Below are 25,909 nucleotides of genomic sequence, written 5' to 3'. Positions count from 1 at the left end.
AAACACCTAGAAGATAATGAGATGATAAGTAGCAGTCAGCATGGATTTGTCAAGAACAGATCATGTCAAACCAATCTGATAACTTTCTTTGACAGGGTAACAAGCTTTGTAGATAGGGGGAAGCAGTAGATGTGGTATATCTTGACTTTAGTAAGGCTTTTAATACTGTCTCGCATGACCTGCTCATAAAAAAAACTAGGGAAATACAACCTAGATGGAGCTATTATAAGGTGGGTGCATAACTAGTTGGAAAATTGTTCCCAGAGAGTAGTCATTAGTGGGTCACAGTCATGCTGGAAGGGCATAACGAGTGGGGCCTGGAAGGGATCAATGATTTAGATAATGGCATAGAGAGTACGCTTATAAAGTGTGTGGATGATACCAAGCTGGGAGGGGTTGCAAGTGGTTTGGAGGGTAGGATTAAAATTCAAAATGATCAGGACAAACTGGAGAAATGGTCTGAAATAAATAGGATGAAATTCAATAAGGACAACTGCAAAGTACTCCATTTAGGAAGGAACAATCAGTTGCACACATACAAAATGGGAAATGACTGCCTAGGAAGGAGTAATGCGGAAAGGGATCTGAGGGACGTAGTGGAACAAAAGCTAAATATGAGTCAACAGTGTAATGTTGTTGCAAAAAAAGCTAACAACATTCTGGGGTGTATTAACAGGAGTATTGTAAGCAAGACACGAGAAGTAATTCTTCAGCTCTACTCCGCTCTGATTAGGCCTCAACTGGAGTATTGTGTCCAGTTCTGGGTGCCACATTTCAGGAAGGATGTGGACAAATTGGAGAGAGTCCAGAGAAGAGCAACAAAAATGATTAAAGATGTAGAAAACATGACCTATGAGGGAAGATTGAAAAAATTGGGTTTGTTTAGTCTGGAGAAGAGAAGACTGGGAGGGGACATGATAACAGTTTTCAAGTACATAAAAGGTTGTTACAAGGAGGAGGGAGAAAAATTGTTCTTCTTAATCTCTGAGGATAGGCCGAGAAACAATGGGCTTAAATTGCAGCAAGGGAGGTTTAGGTTGGATATTAGGAAAAACTTCCTAACTGCCAGAGTGGTTAAGCATTGGAATTAATTGTCTAGGGAGATTTTGGAATCTCCATCATTGGGGATTTTTAAGAGCAGGTTAGACAAACACCTGTCAGGGATGGTCTAGATAATACTTAGTCTTGACATGAGTGCAGGGGACTGGACTAGATGACTTCTCGAGATCCCTTCCAGTCCTATGATTCTCTGATTCTATTTGGCCATATTCAATTTCCTTTCCACACATGGAGCACCCACAGGTGTCAATGGAAGTTTTGACCTGAAGCGGAGGTTATAATACTGATCACTGTGAATGAAGAAGTTGGGGTTGAGGGGGTAACACAGTATATGAAGTGTTTACATCCTTGATTGCGTGAGGCATTCACAGAGAAAGGATTACTTATTAGTACTTGTTGAATGAACTGTTTGTAAAGAAAAATAGAGACAGTTGGGAGAAAGGGCCTGATTCAAAGTCCATCAAAGTCATTGGGAGTCTTTCCATTCACATCAGTGAGTTTTGGATTATTTTATTTTTTTGTATGCAAGTATATATGCATGTGGTTGTAGATCTCAGTGTTATTGGTAGATGTATGATATCTAAAGGTAATGTCTGTAGTATGTACTTTACATATATGCTGGTCTCATCACTCTCTTTACATACTGGCCAACTGTCCCATTGCACAGACCATAGTCTCAGAGCCTAAATATTATACTGTGAATTATATAGAGTCATATTTAATGTCTTTTTCATTTAATTCCTTGGGTCTGATCTCACTACTATTGATATCGATGAGACTAAGATCAAATCTTTAAAGTGTGGTAGAAAGAACATGTGGGGATTTCAGGGTGTAAATCATTTTTGAATAAATCTAAATTGGTATCATTTTGCTAAGCAATCTATACGTATAGTAATGTTTAGACTAGTACATACTTTACATTTTGTGATAACTTCAAGGACAGAGGCCTCAGAGGTAATTACTTTATTATAATATTGTTGACATATATAAAGTAATGTAAACATTATGCACACAATATTACTTAAATAGAAAATGTTAGCAAAATATGTAGGCTGTTGAAAATATATTAAAATCTATTGAAAATTATATAGTTATTTAAAAGAACTTACATTCATGAGTGGTTTCGTGTAGAACATAAATGAAAAAATGTGTGGCTATTTGTAAGGAATTGTGATGATCTTAGGATAGTACTTTCTAATAAAATTATATATTGCCTTGAACTTCATTTCAGCAAATGAGCTAAACTTTTTTTGACCTGAACAAATTATTGTAATGAATAATTCATTCTAAATCATGTAGAATCTAACTGATGACATGGGACAAATATTTTACCCTTCATTATCATTAAATCTGTAATAAAATGCATATATATATATATACACACACATATATTGATATCTTTCTTTGGGGATTTTCACCAGTTTTCTCTTGAACAATATAACTTCTTATTCGTTGTTGGGTAAAAGTGGATAAGAATAGGAAAAAGTTATGAGCATATACTTATAGGCAGTATACCAGCTATTACAATGGTACTCAGGCTGAATGGAAGAATCTAATGAAAAAGAATGAGATGCAGTATTAAATATGTATAATATAGAATATGTGCACAAATATTTAAATATAAAGTTGCCTAAAATAAAAAAGTAAACTTGATAACACATGCACTTTTATTTATTTTTTATTTATTGTTAATATAGAACAAAGAGTTTCCTTGTAAAAGTACTTATTTACCCACATATAACTGCTCTGAAGTCTGTACCTTAAGGACAAAGAAAGGTCGCCAATCTCTCCAACTCCTAGTTCTTTGTCAAAAATGGACACAGTTAATGAGGTTTGTTTGGTACAGCACAAATTCTCAGACACAGATAGAGATCCTTTCAATGGAAACAAATTTGTTTGGCTTTACCAGGTTACTTAGCGATTAATAATAGCCTTGAGATGCAGGTCAGAAAGGTCATTGTACCCGCTTGCCAACACAATCTAAAATGTGCAGCTAGTCCAGGTCTGCAGGCTGCGAGGCCCCAAAATGCTATGCATAAAGTAAAAGAGGCTATTTTCCAACTTCTTTTTTCATATTAATAAGCAATTTTCAAGAGAAGGGTGGCAAAATGGGGGCCATGCTACTCTAAGTAATTCATTTATTTTGCAATTTAATCTTATGTTGGAAAAAAATTACACTGCTGCAAAAGCATAGCATGGTGATTTTTAAACGTCAGTATGTTTCATAAGTAACCTTGTATGAAATATTGTATTAGCAGCCTTTAACAGTAAACTGCAACAAAAAATATTTGCAGAGGTTGAAACAGACCTATACATCTTTCCCTACCTTTAATGTATTTCCTTTTCATTCTATTTTTGTCTTGCACATTTGAAGAAAAAACATGCATGATTTACTTAACATTTTACTCATTTTATCAGGTGTTGTGGATTAATATTTTGGTAAAGAAAAGTTGAAAGACTGTAGCATGAATCAAATATAAAAATGATACAGTTTTAATATATATTTTCTTTAAGAATTTATTTTAACTGAGTTCATATATTTATAAGGCATTTATTACCATTTCACATGTTTTTGTAGATTAAATTAACATTATGATAATTATAATAGCTAGTATTACAAAGCTGGAGCCCAATCCTGCAAACACTGACTGAGGTAACTTGACTTGCCTGTAGGATTACTCACATCAGTAAAGTTACATATTTTAAAGTTACATACACATGCTTAAATATTTGCCTGATTTGATCCTTGTTCTCCAGGGGCCAAATCCTGCTCTGGGATTGTTACCATTGACTTCTGTAGGAGAAGTATCAGATCCCAGATATCGTTTTGCTGTGTTATTTACTATCCAGACATATGAACTGTGCATTTGTCTTCACTTTTTATTTTATGTAACATATTCTGAAAAAAGGCCAGAATGTACTCACCTAATCACTGAACAAAGCTGGTGTCTTTCACACATAGGTTAATTTGAACTAGCTGTTTCTCAAACTAACCTCTTTTAACTGGGTCAAAATAATTCAATACACATGCACTGTGAACTATAACACTGAATTATGCTTAGTATAGGATATTAATTTACTCTACAATTTTGCATAATTTGCGGCCAGACTGCTCCTCTTGCAGAAAATCCATGTGAAGAAGCCATTGATGAGAAAATCTCTGCAAATGTTACCTCAGATTGTTCTACTGGAAATATGGGCTTGCCGTTCCCCTGCAAAGCAGACAGTGGGATCAGCCTCTTGCTACCTGTGGATCTTCCAAGAACTACTGGAGGCACAGGAACATTTGCTCAGCAGACCTTGTGTCCCTCCACACTGGCTCTAGAAACCCCTGCCCCACAACCTGTTTTCCCGGCAGTGACTTTGCTGTGGACTCCTCATGACTGTGGCTGCTCTGTACTACCCTTGTCAGAAAGGCTCCACGCTGAGGAGGGAGAGGTCCAAGAAAGTTAATATTGCATGTGTCTTTCCCAAGGACTTCACGTGTATTTAATGAGGGAAAGGTGTATGCCCCTGGACCCCGCTCACCTGCCTGCATCCCATGCCCCAACCCTTCTCCATGCAGAGATCCTCAACCCTGCAGAGGGCTCAGTGATCCAGCAATGAGAGGGATATCAAATAGTCAAGCTTACCCTTCCTCCTTCTAACCCTTCTGCTCACACAAGGGCAGGAGGGGTAGAAGGTCTATCTCAGGGTCATGATCTATCACTCTGTCACAAGGTACTAGCTGAAATATAAATGATCAGTTTTGATGTCCATTTGAAAGATGTTATTACATTAAAATAAATTATATTTATAGAAACTCAATGTAAAATGATTTTTGATAAAACAGTGCACAGAATATCTATTACTTCTGTTTGATCAAAATATTTAAATAATACCATCAAAATCTTCCTCAAAATAAAAGCTAAAGAATATAAATGAATGAATTATGAATAAATACGGTATACTGTACAATACACATAGAATGTAGATTTAACCATCTTAATGGTACCAAATGTTAGTTACATCCATATAGAATCCATCTGCTATACTGCAGAATGTACCAAGTAGATTTTAACATTCCACTGATTTCCATTGATTGTTAATGGATGAAGGCAGCACGTTGAATGCCATGGAAAACCAGCTGTAAAAGAATTTAAAAAAAAAAGGTGTTAGCATCTTTTTTCACCTCTGGACTGTAAATAACAAAGAGTTGTTTTGATGCAGGAAAGAACTAGAGGAGTTTGCAGAGATGAAGGAGAAAGAAAAGGAGAAAAAAGAGCTAGAAAGGAAAGAAAAGAAAAAGGATCACCAAGCCCGAAAGATGCATTACCTCCTCAGCACAGAGCAGGTTGGTATACCTGTCCCTGACAGCTCATGCAAACCACTTGGGCCCCCAGCCTGACAGAGATAAACTAGCAGGCTGAATGGGACATGACTTGTTGAAAAGATATCACAAAGACACTACTTTGAGTTCAATTTAGTGCTTTTCTATAGGTGAGAGCAGGTACCATGACTATTCTGTGACAGCAGCTTCACAGAGGCAGTAACAGCACTGCTGGCAGAAAGAGTCCAAGTCAGCAGTTTGATCTACCACTGTGATAACACAACACGAAGGGCATAACCTCGCTTTAAAAACTCATTTTGACTGGCTTATTGTTGTGTGGTTGCACTTGTCAAGAACTAACAAGTTATTAAGCTGAGGAGAGGTTTCATTTTTTCTTTTTTAATTGAGCTAATGATTGGATTGATATTGTGCTCTTCTGCTGTGTTTTAAAATACATTGTAAATGTAGGGTTTCAGCTAAAGCTTTTCACAGAACTGCCTGGATCAGCACATTTACCTTGATTATTTTCACATAGGTATGCATCTGGAATTTTGAATATTTACTGATTAATTTGTTTGCACTGCTAAAAGTTCTAGACTTTTCAAGTCTTCCTATACAATGTGGTTGGAAGGAAGTCAAATTTGTTAGTAATTAATAGAGCTGATTTTATATGGTAAAACAGGATTTAAGAACAATTGTTCAAATTTTGAAGGGCTGTTCTATTTTGACTATATTTGTGTTCCTTGCTAGTCCCTATTTGTGAACATTTGTGCAAATTTATTTTTCTTTCCATGCTTGTTTGGTGAATATTTGTTCTTCACATGAATACCTGTCTTTACATGTGAAATTTCAGGCATGAACAAAACATTTGTTATTCATTATTTCTTATTTGTTGTTTGCTACTCATTGTTAGTTATTTGTTACAATAAAAATTATCAGTCATCCGGTCAGGGAGCAGGAACAATACCATGTGACTCAGTGGCAGCAAGTTTAGCGTTTTTCAGTGTTTTTGCATCATTTATGATCGACCCATAGTTTGAAACTTGTTTGCATTAATTGTATGTCAGTTTTGAAAAGTGAATACATTAGTAAAAATGAGTAACTTTAATTGCAAAATTACTAAAATTCAAGGTCTGTTCAGAAGCAATTTGCAAACAGAGGAAAGGCCTAAGTTAATAATTGAATATCATTCACCACACATAATTTGGCCAGCTGTAGAAATAGTACGTTTTCCACACAGAATGTTCTTAAATTCTTTACATTTTCTTGGGCCATTATTTGGAAAAAATAACTTTTTTTATAATAATTCCAATATTAAGCAGATACATCAATCAAAAATATTAGAAATAAGGAAGCCTAACAAACCAAGTGTTAATGTGGATAAAATGTTCTAGACCTTTAGTATCTGAAAAATTAAACTATGGCATATTCACCATTCTTTTAGATGGCTAGTGAGATGAACTGAATGACTTGTGGTCTAAAATATAATGAACTCATTTTGTTCCTGATAGTGCCACTTTAGAAAACTGCATTTTCCTTTACAAGTGGGGACTTTTACACCCCAAGATTCATCTATAAGGGATGGCAGGCAGCATTTGTACCTCAGTCTTCAAGTTAAGGTTTTCCTGGTGGAGGGCAGCAGTAAGCACAGTGGTCTTATGGATTTGGGTTTCTGATTTAGCAAAAACAAAGCTTGACAGACAAGGCTTTGCAGAACTAAAAACACTCTGGTTTTGCTCACTGCCAGGGTGACCCTGAAGCCACAAAATTTGCCAAGAAGTCACAGTTAGGTACTGAATTGTGATCCAGGAGCTGAGCTATCATTTTTTTATTTTATAAAAAAAATCCCCTCTATTAAGAAAATATACCCTAATAAGAAAATATAAGTTAAATTCTTGTACATTACTGGCACTCATTTAAATTGCTGTATCTGCATTTTGCCTCTTCATGCAGCAAGATGGTTGATATAATGAATGAGTTTAGCAAAAGTATTGAAATATGATTTTGGAGTTTTTTTCTTAGTTCCTTTCTATATTGATTTGCTTCTTTGTGACAGATAGTAAAATAATATTATGTTAAAGGTTATCAATATTAAATATCAGTATTTTCTGCTGTTGCTATTTCCATCACCTAGTCCATAAATATTTTACCATAGCTGAATGAGAAATAAAATTTCAAGCAAAATACTGACATAACATTATTTTAGGATATTTTATAATTCAGGAAGTCCCAAATGTTGCTAAAGATTAACATCTGTAGACTAAAAATAGGCTATCATAGATCTGAAGAAGTCAGTCTTCCACAGACTATTCAGAATTGAAGCTTTAGATGCTTGTGGGGCTAATGCTTGAGATATCATGTTGATGTCTTTTCCTTATGTTCTGCAGCACAAACATTAAAATTGACTGCCATTGTGACTGCAACTATTTGAATACTAGAGCGCCTCAGTGCTTACAAATTCAACAGTTACCTTTTTACAAAGGCTACAAATTAATGTAGTATTTAATATAGTGTAACACGTTGTCTAACCTGTGTCATGCTTACAATAAATAAAACATGGATCAATAAACTCAGTGATAACTTTTAACAGAGTATATATATAAAAAAATTATACCCTATTATAGTACATTTTAAAATTACCATTTTACTATATTTGTTGGTAAATATTGAACTCAATTTATTCATAAGAATTTGCAATAATATAGCAATTTATTGTTGATGTTTCTACGTATGCACAATATTTATACAAACATTTTAATACAGATACATGATTACTTCAGCTATACAGCAGTGCTTGAATTAACAGACCTTATGAATTTATTAATTTATTAATTTAAAAATAAGAGTATCTCCTGGACATCCACATTTCAGAAAGAAATCTAAACATTTGAGCATATTTGCATAATCAATATTTACTAGCAGTAATAGCGTTAATTTGTTGTCACACACTTAATCAGCATTATTCCTTAAAAATTGTTTGTTATGCATCCCACTAACTTCAAAACAAATAAATTTTACAGCTTTAGAAAATAAACACATCTATTTTTTGTCTCTGTGTAGCTGGTGTTGTTCATGCACCACAAATACAGCCCAAACTTTGTAGCTATAAGAGGAGGTTTGAAAATAGAAAGTGATTTTTCATTTGAATAAAACTAAGTTAGTTGGAAAATAATGCCTGGAGAAATAAATTATGAACTCTAAAATTCTATGCTTATGAAATACTGAGCTTTTAATCAACTTGCTTTATGTATCAATAGCTTCAATAACTAGACAAGTAACAACTAACATATATGAGCTTCCTTTGTTTGAAGAAAATTTCTCCTACATGATTCCCATAATTATGAAGAAACCTGCTACAGACTCCATGCCCTTGTTATCAAGTAATAAATTATGTTGTCTGCTCCACCTACTGGTTGCTTTTTGCAAGAGATTCCACTGTGGAATATAGAAAGAAATATCTTGAAAAGGTGTCAACACTGTTATCTAAATTCTATTAGAAAAACTGAACTCCTCTCTTTTGGCTTTTAATGAGCTTATATGTATTTATGCTCAACAATATTTTCCTTATCTGCTTTTAAATGAACAATATAGTACTGTGTTTTATGATGAATGAGATACCTTAAAAATGCAAGGAGCTAAAAATTGCATGACAGGTTTGGCAAAAATTCTGCCTTTGTTCAGATTATTTCTTTGAATACAAATGTTGGGAGCACATTATAGAGTAAAAAAAGTCCCACGGGTCTATTTTATATTTTTATTTTATTATTTCTCTTTTTACATTTATAAATCAAATCATGAACAGTTTCTTAAGCTAAGTTTGCTATCAGTCCATAATTGCAGTGTTCAGATTGGTACTACTGTGTTAATGGATCCCTTTTAAATATAATTAATATTTTAAAAATAAGATTTTTTAATTTAATGTTTCTATTATGAATATATACAATACATCTGCTTTTCTCTCTTTGTATTGGTGAACTCAGACATAAGCATGCAGGTTTTACCTGGTCTCCTCTAAGTACATATTAGCAAGTAAATGTGGCAAATGGATTAAGAGGCCAATTTTCCAAAGTGCTGAGAAACTGTAGCTGCCTTTGAAATCAATGGAAGGTGAAGGAGCTCAGCACCTTAAAGGAATTGTCCAGTACTTCACAGGATTGGGTTTGAAAAGGCCATGCTTGATGGGACAAGGGACTGCATGTCTCAGTCACTGCATGATTCTAACAGCTCATATTCCCAGATGTACTTGGGCACAAAACACAATAGCAGTGAAAGTCAGACTTTTCTTGTAGGTGTATGATAGACAAAATCCAGGGCTCTAGCAGCTTTGGAGACACTCTGTATGTCAAAGGCTGAAGTAACCTCGACTATTATAGTTGTCTGTGTCATTGGAAGAAGGAATAGCGAATCAGTGGAACAGTATTGACTCACCCCGACCCGCTTTTCCTCCACACTACTATGCAAGGTGATGGGAAATGTGTATTTTTTCCCCATTCTCTTCTGCTCCTAAACAGTGGAACTGATTTTGCTCAATTTTTCACTACCAATTCATCTTTGGATAGAGACCAAGTATGGAAAATTGCAGCCCAAACGATGAAAGTTTTCCTTCATGGCATTACTTCCACAAAGGCATAATGTGGGAGTTGTAAGTCTGGCAACACAGCCACAGGACCTCTTTGAGCATTACTGGCCATCTGGGGTGCCCCAAGCTCATAATCTCACACTGAAGGACTCAGATCCATCTTTGGTTCCAAGCCCAGTCCGTTCTCCTCTGGGATCCACCAAGCTGGGATCGGCTAGACTGATATTGTCAACAATTCCATGGGATCCTCTATTTATCCAAGAGCAGAAACACATGCAAACATGTGAGACCCTCTGTTCTTAGAAAAGTTGGCTCATTCAGTTCTGCTGGTGTTCTTCCTAGTGCTCCTGATTGAGGTACAGGATCTTCTGTTTGGCCATTTCTCTGCCTGGCTGGAAAACTTACCAAGGCAGTTTCATTCTTTGGGTATTGTGCCCTTTTGATTTTTTGTCCCTGTAGTCCTCCACCTCCTTCTTCTGTAACATCAAGAGAAGAGGGGTCCTCAGTAAGAGGGGGGCTTGTAAGAGACCTGTGTCTTCATTGCTGACAAGCCCTAGGTTTGCACCTCCTATAAAGATCAAGAAGACTGATTCTCCTAGTTCTGCAGTTTTACAGGATGTGACATCCATCACTTTGTCAGAGGAGGATACAGTTGAGAAGTCCTCTGAAATGCCCTATTGTTCCCCTTCTGCTGAGGAGGCTGTACTAACTGCCTCTTCCTCTCCTGTCAGTGAAACTTAGGATTCCAAGGCTCCGTTTGTAGGGTATCAGTTTCTCTTGACATTCCTTTGGAAGTTCCAAAGCAGAGAATCCTCATAAGCTCCTTGATAACAGAGCTTCAAGAGAAGAACAAGGTAGGTTTCCCTATTAAAGACTGCTTGTTAGAGTCTGCAAAGGAAGTGTAGAATCATTCTGCTTCAACTGTCTCTGCCTCAGGGAAGCTCAACTCCGTCTATTAAATACTGAGAGAATAATTGGAATTATTTTTTCTACCTTTTACCTTGGCATTTTAATGATCTCAGCAGTGGTTGGAAAGTCTAATTTGGGAAAGGTGTCTTCCTTTCTTGGGAAAAAGGAATGTAAACACTTTGAGCTTTTTGGAAGGAAGGCCCACTTCTTGGCAGCCTTAACTTTATGTGCTTCTAATTACTAAGTGGTGAGGCAAGGTATAACCCTTTTTTATGGTCCAAGATGTCTTCAGCACTTTCCTGAGGACAGAAACAGAAATTTTTGGAGCTCTTTTAAGAAGGTCAAGAAGTGTCAAAGAATACTGTTAAGGCTTTATTTTTTTTTTTAAATCTCTGATATAGCTTCTAAATCTCTAGCTACAGCTTCTCACTTATAGGAACACTCCTACCGTCAGAATTCAGATTGTTCTGCTGAAATGCAAGGCCAAGGTCACTGTCATGCAGTTTGAAGGTTCTGACCTGATCAACTTAAAAACTGGTGAGCCTCTGTTATTCAGGAGATCAGTTTAGGTGATTACATGGTCCCTTCTTATCTTAAAATCTATAAAAATCTATGAAGTTTTGTTGGGAAACCACCAATAACAAAACAAAGTTGCTACTTTTTGGACTGGCAGTAGTCCCTATGATTTTCAACCAGTGTTTAGCTGTGATGCAGTCCAGCTACTGTGTCAGGGACTTACTATGCTTAAGCAACTGGCTCTCAAGAGGCCAGTCTTATATCAGGGTCATTCATGCCCTGCAGGAGATTTTCATAGCTTGAGAGTAACACTGACAAATCTATACTGACCAAGGTCCTTATGTTCATAGTAACTACTCTGGGCTTGAAGAGGTTTTGTGTCTGCCTTCCTTAAGACAGATTCTTTAGTCCATGAATTTAGCCAGGCCCATACTGGAAGGCCTGGTAAGATTCTATGTTTGGATATAAGGCCTAATTTCCAGCTATACCTTTGTCAATTCACTTTCAAGGCTATGGATGCACTGCTTGCAAGGTTGATTGAGTCTGCTATACAGACCTATAACTCACTTTCTGAATAAGGTAAAGGTGTAGCTCTTCTGCTGCAAGTTGAGGGTTCCATAGACTTTTATATCAGTGTTGTCTTTTTTTCTTTATTATTGTTATTGTAGATTGTATATCATAATTGAGCCACTGATTTGCAGCATTCAGTGACTCACTCACATATATTATTATCTACTGATTTATCATGTTTGTCAATTCATGCAGAAAAAAAAAGAATACCTTTAGGTCTCTTTTCAGTTCTGCTTTGTCTGAAAGAGTGTTGAAGATTAATTTACCACAAGTCAAATAACAACTGAGTACATTGTTTATTTTTTCAATTGCATTTGTTCCTATAAGCAGAGACCATAACAAAAAGGAATGGTACTGAGGGACTGATTATCCTCTCATTTACACGAGTGTAAATCAGAAGCTAAGTCCACTGAAGTCAGTGAAGTTACATCAGGATAAAACTGTATAAATAATTTCCTTACCAAAGCCTAATAATGAATATTCAGAAGGAACACCTGATTAATCTAGTGCTGTCCTGTAAGCACTTGAAAAACAATTGGTCTGAAGTGACACCGTTTGACACCCACTCTGTCTTTGGACACCTGGCAGTTTTATTCTTATAAAGGTGAGGACTCAGTAGATAAAGCACTGGCCTCTGATCTTTGGATCCATCGTTTAAGAGGCAAGGCTGCAGGTTTGGTCATTTGATCTTAGTCCCAAATGAACAGTCCACATCACAAAATGATCATACATAATTTGTTACTATTGGCAGTCTATGTTCAGGAAAGGCCAAGAACTGAGCTTGAAGAATGAATTAGCTCTTACCTTTTACATTTTATTTCCTCCCTCTTTACCATTATACCTATTATTATCCTATCTCCAAAACATTCCTGGGCTGAAATTATCATTCACCCTAGGTACTCATATTTCCTGGAGATAAAAAAATGTAACCACTTTAGTTCAAAAGTAGAGGCACCCCCAATCACCTATCTGTGGGTGTTTTATACACACTCCTCACCTATGTGTCACCAAGTCAGATGTCTCGCATGACTTTCCAAAGCTTGTACCATTACAAATTCCATTTAAATTAAAAAGGGAGTGTGAGCTTTCCAAGCTCTCCAACAGACTTTCAGTTACATTTTAATAGTATTAGTAAGTAATGTACTTTTCTCTTTTCTTTATAGTTCTATATTCTGTTTTCATAAATGATTATTTTCAAAGGATTCTCAGTCTACATTAAGTTTGTCTTGCAGTACTTGCCAAATATATGTTTGATCAGCAAGTCTCATTGGTCTTGCTGTGCCACATCAAAGTTATCTTTGGCATATACATTCATTTGCATACGGTGGTCTAGACCAAGGGTCGGCAACCTACGGCACGCGAGCCGATTTTGAATGACACGCGGCTGCCTGCCGTGGTTCCGACCCCCAGCCGCACTCAGCTCCCCCGCCCACCATTCTTCCCTGCTGGGACAGGAGGCAGAAGCTTCGTCCTGCAGCAGCCAAGCTCCCCCGCTTCTTCCCCCAGCCGTGGTGCAGCCTGCTTTCTTGCCCCTCCTCCTCTCCTTCCCTGCGCCGGCCCTTGCAAAGGGAGGGGGGAGGAGTGGCAGTGTGGTCGCTGCTCCACAAAAGCCCCGCGGCCCCGCTGTCCCGGCCGGAGCTCCAGCCGGCGCACGGCAGTCCCGCGGCTCCTTGTTAAAGCCAGCCCTGGGTAAAGGAGGCAGAGAAGAGGTAGGGGCGGGGCCTTGGGGAAGGGGGTGGAACAGGACATATCCCTTCCAGCCCCCTGCCATGAGCCGCTCAGGGCAGAGGGCAGGGGGCTGGGAGCACCCCCACGAGCCGAGCACCCCAGCCCTCTGCCCTGAATCCCCCCCACACCCAGCCTTCTGCCCTGCACCTCCACACACACCCCAGCCCTCTGCCCTCCCCCCAACACCCAGCCCTCTGCCCTGACCCACCCCACCCCCAGCCTTCTGCCCTGACCTCTGAAGCCCCCAACACCGCCAGCCTTCTGCCCTGCACCCCCCACACCCACAGCCTTCTGCCCTGACCTCTGAAGCCCCCCACACCCCCAGCCTTCTGCCCTGCATCTCCACACACACCCAGCCCTCTGCCCTGACTTCTGAAGCCCCCCACACCCACTCTTCTGGGGGCGTGGGGGGCTTCAGAGGTCAGGCCCCATTCAGCCCGCTGCCGGCCTAGGTGAACAGAACGCCAGGCTGGCAGCGAGCTGAGCAGGCTGGTGGCATAAGATCAGCATTTTAATTTAATTTTAAATGAAGCTGCTTAAATATTTTGAAAACCTTGTTTACTTTACATACAACAATAGTTTAGTTATATAATATATAGACTTATAGAGAGAGACCTTCTAAAAAACGTTAAAATGTATTACCAGCACGCGAAACCTTAAATTAAAGTAAATAAATGAAGACTCGGCACACCGCTTCTGAAAGGTTGCCTACCCCTGGTCTAGACTATGCCAGCCTCTGCACAGGGCTGCAAGATACAAGGGTCACAAGATCTTGTTCACCCACCCTTTGTGCCCCATGGGCGGGGTGGCAGGCATAATTACAGTCTTTGTGCTCTCCTAAGAAAGACTGTTCTTTGCTAGTGCTGCTGCCTGTGCCAATTAACCCAAAGGGAGTGGGATGAGGTGGGAATGGCTCAGCTGCTGTGCTCATGGTGTACTCTCTAAAAATATAATGCAGTAACAGGGATCCCTGTGACCTCTGGGAGACATTGTTCCTGGACAAGAAACAATAGCTCCTGGAGCTCCTGCTAAGCACATAATTGCTAGGCACTTCACTGCTACTAGGCATACAAAGCAGGGCCATGCGTTCAAAGAATAGTTGAGACCTGTATTTTTTTAAAATCACTCTTTAAAAATTCCTGCTACCTAAAGGTCCTTTTTCTGCATCAAAATTGTATAATCTGTGGTTTGTTTTCTCCAGGCAATGCACCAGTTGCTCCAGTCCTGTGGGTAGCATTAGTGGCAGAGTTTAAGCAATAGGCTGAGTGACCTATGAAATGTGTACATAGCAAAGATATGTGAAAAAGTTCTCTTCTGTGTATTACTGTCATTTGTGCCAGCAAGAGGCTGGGATTATTCCACTGGTGGGTAATTGAACAGAGGGAAAAAACAACGAGGAGTCCTTGTGGCACCATAGAGACTAACAAATTTATTTGGGCATAAGCTTTTGTGGGCCATAACCCACTTAATCATGCATCTGATGAAGTGGGTTATAGCCCACGAAAGCTTATGCCCAAATAAACTGGTTAGTCTCTAAGGTGCCACAAGGACTCCTCGTTGTTTTTGCTGATACAGATTAACACGGCTACCCCTCTGAAACCTGAACAGAGGGAGTTATAAGTTGAATGTCGACTTTCAGCTTGGTGCTGTGCAAACACAGAAGACAGAGTCCATGCCCCAAGGAATTTACAATCTAGAACAGTTATAGAGTAAATTGTTCAGATACAGAGCATTACATTTATCCCTGGTGCAAGGCAACTGAAGTCAATCTAATTATTATAGGGTTAAATTTGGCCAATATACATTAGTGCATTTGGTGCTAATATGAGCTTGAGGTGATGCAGGAATCTTGCAGAGGTAATTTTTGAAAATATACTATGAGAATGAGTATATTGTAAGGAGGAGAGAAAGGTCATTTGGTGTACAAGAAAAGGGAGACTACGGATGGGATGGAAGAAGGCATGAAGATGAAGTACCATACATTTCTCAACAGCAACCCTTCTGGTTGATTAAGAAGTGGCATTGATGGTATCCCAGCTTTAATGAAACTTCAACATGAGTGATGTATACACTGATTCTTTGGTTTCCCAGCTCTTGGGCAGGCAAATACAGTTAAGGTAATGTTCCCTCAGTTAACTTACACAGAGTTTGCTCCCTATTAGATTCTGTCACTTGGAATCTGGTAAATACTGCTAAATTGACAGGTATTACCTGTCCAAGAATGAGCATGATCAGTGCTGCTCTGACCCTTAATAACGTCTCTCCTCTACTTTTCTCCCCATCATGTTTTCTCCCTCTTCTCTAGTTCCTCTTTTTCTCCCATATGCCTATTTTAATTGCCACTGAAGCCTGGAGCCATCCCTCAACATTTTCCTCTTTGTTGCGGCTTTACCCTTTTCCTGCTTCTTTTCTATTCCTTCCTTTGTCACACAGCTCCATCCTCTCTTCTTTCTTCTCTTCCACACAGCACTATGTTCATTCATGAAAATCTTAGCTCACTGTTTACTGGTCCCATTGTAACCAGTGAGGTAACTCAGCTATTCACACTATCCCCGTGCAGTTTATTTGCATTGTGAAATCGTGCTGGCTTAACTAAAATGAATTATCAAATGAACCAGTCAGAATGTGTTATTGCAGGGAAGAGAGCATCACATGCAGAAACAAAGAAACAGACAGACATAAAGAGACACTGAAGGTTAGTGGAACACTAGTTTACTTAATCACATGTACATGTTCTTGGGGAAATAAAAATATTTCTCTGTTTAGCAGCGGTTTCTTATGTTGTCACAAAATCCCATGTAATTGTCGAGATCTGTCCTGTAAAGAAGAGCTTCTATCCACTCTCATATTCACCTGAATAACCTATAGCACTTACCATATTCTAACAGGATATCATTGGTTAATTAGAGGGATTTTTTTTCCAATCTTTTGGAAGAAATGGTGTGACCAAGCCATAGGCTAATTGCCTTTTATGACAGGTTGTTTTTGTCTTTATGGGAGGGATGATGTTAGTAAATAGTAAATGGAATTATAATTTGCAATTTATAAATGCAGAAACTGAAGCACAGGAGATTGTGGTGGGACAGGTTCTCACCCCAGTCAAGAAGGGGTTAAAGAGCTCCTCTTGGCACAATCAGCCCCGGCTCGGCCCACCTGTGATGCCTGTCAAACCTGGAGGAGGGAAAAAACTCCCAAAAACTTATGGCTAGATGACCACTCTCTGCATTCTAAACTAGCAAACAGTGACACCTACAGTCAGAGAAGGATGTCTGTGACAAGAGAGGTGCTCAGTCTCACCCATTGGGGTGCCCTAGAGGTACAACCTATGACAAGGAGTAAGAACAAAATTTTCAGAAATAAGTGACTTGTTTTTCAAAAATACAGGGAACCAACAACACCTGGTCAACAGGAGCTGTTGGGTGTTTGGCATTTTTGAAAATCAGGCCATTATTTAGGCACCTAAATATGAATTTAGACACTTTTAAAAAATAATTTTCCCCTAAGGTCAAATAGGAAGTCCATGAGAGAACCTGGAATGTTCTCCCGATTCCCAGCTCTGTTTCTTCACTGTGGGAACATTGTTTTATACACCACCACTCACACATCCAAGTTCTCATCCCTGATCTGGTTATCAAGATGCTGCATTAGAATTAGAATAAACAGAATAAAGTGTCAGTCAGACACAGAATCCATGAAAGATTGATGATGTATTTATGGGATAGCCTTACTCCTTGCAGGAGATTGGGCTGTGGTGTCTTGGCTGGGTACCACAGCTGTTGTGTTCCCTATATTAGGCCCTCAAAGTAGTTTATTCCTGTTTTATCCTGGGGTCTAAATACTCCAGCTGCGGTTATTTATGTGAAGGAGCCTAAATATTCCACTGTGATTTTGTTGGCTGCAGTGAACCTCAGTGTCTTTGCAGGATTTGTGGTTAGTTTTGTATTCTATGGCAAAGACGATCAGCTGCCAATATTTCCTCACCCCTGGCACTGCCTTTCCTTTAGAACAGGATGGTGTCATTATTTTAGTATTAAACAAAAATCTTAAATTGGAGGGATTGAACTAAACCTTGCAATGTGAAGGCAGAATAACAATAATGAATGTTTCTATTTCTCTGTTTAAACAGAATATATATTATCTGGAGGACAGGTAATTAATCCCACTTGCAAGAAAATACTCTACTCATCACTCATTTATGACTTCTTCATTCTCTGAATAAATGGTTTATCACAAACACATCCAATATAGACCCTGTTATAGGTGGTAGGCTGGATCCTCCAGTCCTTTGCAGACAAATCTCCTATTGAAATCAAGTGAGTTTTTGCATAGAGACTGCAGAATCAGGCCAAATATATTAATTGGCTACAGTTGACTAAATAGTCACCTTGCATATACTGGTACAACACTACTGGACTCAGTGGTGTGACACCTGTATAAAGAACTAATTCAGAACTGATTAAAGTCAGTGAACATTTTGTTATTGACCTCAGTGGTAACAAAATCAGATACTAAATTAGGGATTTGGGGCTGGTTTGTAGCATTTTTCAGACTGAATACATTGGTTCTACATTTCTTCAAGTTTTATCTAACATATATTTTGTGTAATTAAAAAAATACAGATTACTCTTATTTGTGAGAAGACATCTTCTGAAATAGATAAAATTTATTTGATGCTTCATATTTGACCTCACACACCTACTTGGTGCTATCATAGGTTTTATATAGAGTTTTGTAGAGGATTTTTTCCAAATACATTTTGTGTTAAACATAATATCCTTTTATTTTATTTTCATTTTGTATGCAATAACTCCATAGTCTGTTGCAATCCAGTAATCTATACATTTGAAATTCTTTTTAAAAACAAAACAAAACATAAATGGCTCTGAAATCATTTCACCAAGGTTTTTCATTCTGAATCATTAATGTTTTAAAGTAGTTCTTCTACCTCCTAAAAGAAACTATATCTGGGGATTAACAAGATTGTTCACTGGAATTCATGTGGAAGCATAACTGCAGTAGCTGAGAAATGATCATGTTTCCTTTTAGTTCTCAGCAAGAGTAATTGAATGTTGAATATCTTACTAAACGCTGGACTGTGACAGTGTGTTAACACTCTGACTATCTCCTAACAGCAGGGCAATTATTTGCTGAGTGGGATTTTTATAAATCCCCTGGCAGTAGTATGTCCTGATAATTATGATGAAGTGCACTGGTCAGTGTTGATTCAGCAATCCCATCTCTAGCAAATATTTCATTCACAGCTCTTCTTCATGTTTTTACTTTTATGGCTTTAAAAATCTGTTCCCTCTTTTCTCAACTTGCTTAGTTTTTAAAAATTAAAATGGAGCACAAAAGTATTTTCAAGTTAACACCCTATCTTGTTGGGTTGCTCTCTCAGTCCCTCAAAACAACTACAGTTCATAACATATATACTGTATATTAAGGAAAGAGTCATCTGACTCCTGGTTAAATGAGCACTATGAGAAAGTAAAACTTTATTTTAAGCCCTTATCCTGGCAATCAGTCAGCCAGACATACTGCCTTGAAGTTATTTTTTTCAGAAATAAATGATTGTTAAAAAGCGACATTTACATTTATGATGGTTATATATAAGATAATTATTTTAGCCTTCCAGCACTTATGTGGGAAAGTATTTAACACAGAACATTTATTTACTTGCAGCTTGATTAAAATATATTGAGACATATGAAGTATTTTTAAGATATGAAGAAAAATTTGCTAAAGACTTCATGATTGCACTTTATCTGAAAACCAGTTCCACTCCTTTTTAATTTTATATATGTATGCACATTTACTGTTTACCAGTTACATCTACCAGCATGTGTTTTGTTGTTTAAAACTACATGGTGTCTATTTTAGTATCTAAAAGACAAGAAATTAGTCAACTAAAGACATCCTTATATTCCTAACTAAAAATACCAAAATCACCCTCTTCCCTATATCATCCCGTTCACTAATCCTCACTGAGCAACCACACAATCATCTTCCCTCTCATGCCTTCCCCATCCCTTGTTACATTGTCTAATTTCACTTGAAAGATCCTAGAGGCAGAGATCATGTCATCTCTTTATTCTGGGATGTACCTTGTAAACCTGCGGGTACAGATGGAAACTATAAATAATAAACATAATGAAATTAAAAGTTAGAAAAGATGGCCTTGGATGCTCCACAGCCCAGCCCAAACTCAGTGACAAAAATGATACTGAATAAAAAAAAATTCAGATATGGTGTTCATTAAATTAATGAGTTTGCATTTTTCTCACATCTTTGTTTCTTTCTCCATGTACCATACTTAATTATGAAGATAAAAATGCTTGGAAGAAAGCTAAATGATAGATTGTTAGAAATGCAAAATGATTCAAAATATTAATGTAATGCTAAGGATGACTGGGTAACAAATGGTACATTTGCTAGTATGGTTGACCTGGCACAATTAATATTCTAGGTCATGCTTGGGTTTCCATGATGGAGGGTCTGATGGGGAGAATTCCAGGGAAAAAATATATATCTATTGTATAACTCATTTCTCTCTTTCACCTCCCGCCCCCAAACGAGTTAGAATCATAGCCTTAAAAAAATCTGTGCTTTTCACACCTCATTTGCCATATTCACCACTGGGCCACCATTCAGCAGAAGGGCCTGATGCAAGGAGGTCAGTAAGAAGCTATTAGCAGAGTCCCCTCCTGAGATTTCTTTGGTCTTATTGAGTAGGAAGTTAGCATGACAGTACTGCAAATAACTCAGTTGTAGGTTTTTTAACAGTTAGCACAGATTTCCCCATAGTGTTTGTCACTTCAGAAAATTGTTCCTGAAAATGAAATCCCAGAAAGCCAGCATTGACAGAAGCCCTTCTCAGTTGTGAAGAACATGATACAGAAAAATGTGTCATGCTCCCCACAGGCTAGGTGTGATTTTTGTAACCTATAATAATATTTGGGGTGGGGTGGGGGAGGGAAATCACAGTCTACTTACAGAAATTGGCTAAAAAAGTAGGGGGAAAATTGGAATCAAGGTACTAGATAATTTCTTAAAACTGCTAATTTACTACCATTATCAGTAAGCTTATGAAAAGCAACATTAACTATGATGATCTTATAGTTGAGAGAATATTATATTAAGGTCAGAAAAAAAGAGAATAAGATACGAATTCTAAAATACTGTATCAGGCTGCTTTAAGATAAAAGATGTGACTAAAAGTCAAAGGTTCCAAACGTGCAACTTCTTGCACTCATGAATACTGCTATTACCCAATAAAGTGAATAGGGATCCGTGGGTACAGAAGACAGCCTGTGTGCAAGAAGTTGTAGGAACAGAGCTTTGACTTGTTGAGATGTGTTAACTGTATCAGAACAATAGTTATAGATGGGCCAGAACTGGAACACTGAATCCAGCCTTTTTTCACAAATATTCCACAAGTTCAAGCCTGGATCTGAAATGTTGCAGCTCAGGCCTATCTACATGATGGGCATGAACAAGCACATATTAAATCCAAACACTGCCACAAATTTGGGGTAAATTTTGTATTCCGCTTTTAATAGAGATCTGAACTCTGCAGCTTTGGCTGATATGCTAGTAATTAATACATTTGTCAGAACTCTAGGATATATAAAATTAAACTCTAAAATAATTAATGATTACTTGAAAAAATGATAAAAATTGAAATACATCTGGTAATGAACTTTGACTCGGATCCCACAGAGATATCAAACTGTAGAGACCCTTGTATTTGTGCAGAGTCCCATTGCTTCACTACGACTGCATGCAGGCCAAATTATTTTTCAGGATTGGGGCCATCATTTGCATGTCTTAATTAAACTGGTAGTTTGTAAAAGTGAACTATAAAAAAGCAGCCTTTAAGTTATTATTTTAGCAATAATAATCTGAAATACATTAAACTATACTTTCCTATTCTGCCACTATAAAGTGCAAAATATCTGAATAAATAATAGTCCTGTAAAGCATATGCAGGAACTCTATACAGATTACAAAATGCAGTTTCAGAAAGCCATTATGCTTACAGGAGCATTTGCATTTTTCCATCTCATCTATGTATACACGTAAATGTGAAATAGTTCAAATAACAGTGTCTAATGGGTAGATAACAGATAATGACTTAAAAGTTGTTCCTGATTATAGTTCTTAAAAAAAAAAGATAATTTATGATCATGTTAAAGCTGGTTGTATTTCCTATTTCTAATATAGGAGATTCAGGGCTAATTTTGGAAGAAAGCTAGCTTACACAAATTTAAATCATCTGCCTTTGGCTAAGTTATAGCAGCACCGCCATTCTTCCTGGTGACAAAATTAAATTTGTATCCAATATGGGTTATTAAGATTTTACAGAAATATATATATGTAGCAAAGTAAATTTGGAATATATATGACAGAATTAGATTCATATTTACAATTAAGCTTTTGTGAAAATATAGTATGCATAATTAAAATAGGAATAAAGGTAACAAGCAACCCTTGAATCCAGAAGATTTTTATAACATGTTCATATGTTTTCCTGAAAAATTAAAAACTAAATTAAATAAATATATTTGCTGAGCAAGACCAGAAGTAAATCTCAAAAGCAAACTGGAAAAAAGATACATCTTAAGGAAAAACAACTGAGGAGAGTTGGCAGTTTTTCAAAGGGACACTATTAAGGGCCCAAAAGCAAGCTATTCCACTGGTTAGGAAAGATAGAAAATGTGGCAAAAGACCACCTTGGCTTAACCACGAGATCATGCATGATCTAAAAAATAAAAAGGAGTCATATAAAAAATGGAAACTAGGACGGATTACAAAGGATGAATATAGGCAAACAACACAGGAAAGCAGGGGCAAGATTAGAAAGGCAAAGGAACAAAATGAGCTCAAACTAGCAACGGGAATAAAGGGAAACAAGAAGACTTTTTATCAATACATTAGAAGCAAGAGGAAGACCAAAGACAGGGTTGGCCCACTGCTCAGTGAAGAGGGAGAAACAGTAACAGGAAACTTGGAAATGGCAGAGATGCTTAATGACTTCTTTGTTTCGGTCTTCACCAAGAAGTCTGAAGGAATGCCTAACATAGTGAATGCTAATGGAAAGGGGGTAGGTTTAGCAGATAAAATAAAAAAAGAACAAGTTAAAAATCACTTAGAAAAGTTAGATGCCTGCAAGTCACCAGGGCCTGATGAAATGCATCCTAGAATACTCAAGGAGCTAATAGAGGAGGTATCTGAGCCTCTAGCTATTATCTTTGGAAAATCATGGGAGACGGAAGAGATTCCAGAAGACTGGAAAAGGGCAAATACAGTGCCCATCTATAAAAAGGGAAATAAAAACAACCCAGGAAACTACAGACCAGTTAGTTTAACTTCTGTGCCAGGGAAGATAATGGAGCAAGTAATTAAGGAAATCATCTGCAAACACTTGGAAGGTGGTAAGGTGATAGGGAATAGCCAGCATGGATTTGTAAAGAACAAATCATGTCAAACCAATCTGATAGCTTTCTTTGATAGGATAACGAGTCTTGTGGATAAGGGAGAAGCTGTGGATGTGGTATACCTATACTTTAGTAAGGCATTTGACACAGTCTCGCATGATATTCTTATCGATAAACTAGGCAAATACAATTTAGATGGGGCTACTATAAGGTGGGTGCATAACTGGCTGTATAACCATACTCAGAGAGTTGTTATTAATGGTTCCCAATCCTGCTGGAAAGGCATAACAAGTGGGGTTCCGCAAGGGTCTGTTTTGGGACCGGCTCTGTTCAATATCTTCATTAACGACTTAGATATTGGCATAGAAAGTACGCTTATTAAGTTTGCAGATGATACCAAACTGGGAGGGATTCCAACTGCTTTGGAGGACAGGATCATAATTCAAAATGATCTGGACAAATTGGAGAAATGGTCTGAGGTAAACAGGATGAAGTTTAACAAAGACAAATGCAAAGTGCTCCACTTAGGAAGGAAAAATCAGTTTCACACATACAGAATGGGAAGAGACTGTCTAGGAAGGAGTACGGCAGAAAGGGATCTAGGGGTTATAGTGGACCACAAGGTAAATATGAGTCAACAGTGTGATGCTGTTGCAAAAAAAGCAAACGTGATTCTGGGATGTATTAACAGGTGTGTTGTGAGCAAGACACGAGAAGTCATTCTTCCGCTCTACTCTGCGCTGGTTAGGCCTCAGCTGGAGTATTGTGTCCAGTTCTGGGCACCACATTTCAAGAAAGATGTGGAGAAATTGGAGAGGGTCCAGAGAAGAGCAACAAGAATGATTAAAGGTCTTGAGAACATGACCTATGAAGGAAGGCTGAAAGAATTGGGTTTGTTTAGTTTGGAAAAGAGAAGACTGAGAGGGGACATGATAGCAGTTTTCAGGTATCTAAAAGGGTGTCATAAGGAGGAGGGAGAAAACTTGTTCACTTTAGCCTCTAAGGATAGAACAAGAAGCAATGGGCTTAAACTGCAGCAAGGGAGGTCTAGGAAAAAGTTCCTAACTGTCAGGGTGGTTAAACACTGGAATAAATTGCCTAGGGAGGTTGCAGAATCTCCATCTCTGGAGCTATTTAAGAGTAGGTTAGATAAATGTCTATTAGAGATGGTCTAGACAGAATTTGGTCCTGCCATGCAGGCAGGGGACTGGACTCGATGACCTCTTGAGGTCCCTTCCAGTCCTAGAATCTATGAATCTATAAACCTTTAAGAGCACAAACACAGCATGGGTGAAATTCAGTTCACCTTCATAAAGCCAAAGTAAGGGAGCTTTATGGGCATTAAGTCCATTGTGATTAGAAAAGTTAAATTCAACCCTCAACAGAGGGCTATCACAGTCTGAACAAGGCTGCTACTTAAACCTATTGGTTGGATTAATGACCACAACGTCCCTGCAGCACTTTTGCAGAGTGTTAGGGACAATGGAATCCTCTAATTACAGATCTTGTGGCCCCTTTTCTAGGCTTCCCCGCAGGAGTCAGAATGGGGGGGAAAAGGTGGTAATGCTCTTCCAAGCTCTGACGAAAAAATAACCTCCACCCACGTGAGGTGCAAAAATTAGATGTTGCTCATAGTATACTGGGCAGATGTTCAAAATATGAGTATGTGCTTTCTGAGGCTGAGTCTATTCTTAAAATGCTACAGCAACACAACTGCAGTGCTGCAGCTGTGCCGCTGTAGGGCTTCAATGTAGGCACTACAACGAAAGAAAGGATTGTCCCATAGCTGTAAGTAATCCACCTCCCCAAGAGGTGGTAGCTAGGCTGACAGAAGAATTCTTCTATTGACCTAGAGCTGTCTACACTAGGGGTTAGGTTGCCTTAACTACGTCGTTGAGGAGTGCAGATGTTCAGTGTAGACCAGCCCTGAGCTTCCTGGTCTTCAGCTTCCCTTTGGTGGAACTTGAATGTGCTCATGGGTTCTGCCAGGTTCCTTGGGATTGGTTCCTTCATTGGGGAAGAAAGTAAGGCCATGTCTACACTATGGGAGCTACAGCATTAAATTATATTTACGTGAATTTTTCACACCCGAGTACTGTAGTTATGTTGAGCTAACTTAATTGTAGACTAGGCCTAAGAGATAGTATCTCCCAAACTCTACTCACTTATGACACCAAAATGGTTTACCTTTCCTAAAGTAAACCATGCTGATCTGTTGAACTGCCCTCTCCTTTTTTACATGAGAAATGAAAGACATTTGAATTATCATCATTGGGCATCTGAGCTAACACCTCATTGAGAGTAATGTTGCAGTTCACACTTCTCAGAATTATTGTTCCTGGCTCTCTGCAGACTAATCATTTCTGCATCAATTACATTTGGGTCACATTTCTGAGGTTTTCTCTGTAACCGTAACAGCTGAGGACTTTAGTTTCATTTTTGAAAGAAAAAGCTGAGAACAAGATAACCTCGGATAGAAGGCAGTATGCCAAAGGGCCCTGTTGCAAGAATTACCCAGTGGATAGGGCATGAGCTTAGGATGTGAGACACCTGAGTTCAATTCCCTACTCCACCATGGACTTCCTGTCTGTCCTTCAATTTCCCATCTGAAAAGAGTGGATACTACTTCCCTACCTCACACTACAGAGGTTTGTGAAGATAAATACATTAAATATTATGAAGCACTGTGAGATCTACTGATGAAAAACACTATATAGGAAATAGGCATTACAATTATTATTACTGTCCCCTCCCAAAGCAAACCTGTATGCTAATCTATGCAGAGCCACTTTAGAGACTCCC

The 25,909-nt window shown here is 38.1% G+C and overlaps 1 protein-coding gene across 5 annotated transcripts in view; it reads left to right on the top strand.

Annotated features, from left to right (window-relative positions):
* Positions 1–25,909, top strand: part of SPATA17 (spermatogenesis associated 17) — a 175,355-nt gene that overhangs the window by 69,618 nt on the left and 79,828 nt on the right. For all 5 annotated transcript variants that reach the window (XM_065589431.1, XM_005288739.5, XM_005288742.5 and 2 more), the window contains exon 6: positions 5,269–5,392. In XM_065589431.1, coding sequence (XP_065445503.1) covers positions 5,269–5,392 — 124 coding nt within the window. The remainder of the gene's footprint in view (positions 1–5,268; positions 5,393–25,909) is intronic.

This window comes from Chrysemys picta, chromosome 3, assembly GCF_011386835.1.
Source record: "Chrysemys picta bellii isolate R12L10 chromosome 3, ASM1138683v2, whole genome shotgun sequence".
Lineage (NCBI taxonomy): Eukaryota > Metazoa > Chordata > Testudines > Emydidae > Chrysemys > Chrysemys picta.
The sequence above is the reverse complement of the archived record's forward strand: the minus strand, read 5'-3'. Positions and strand labels throughout refer to the sequence as shown.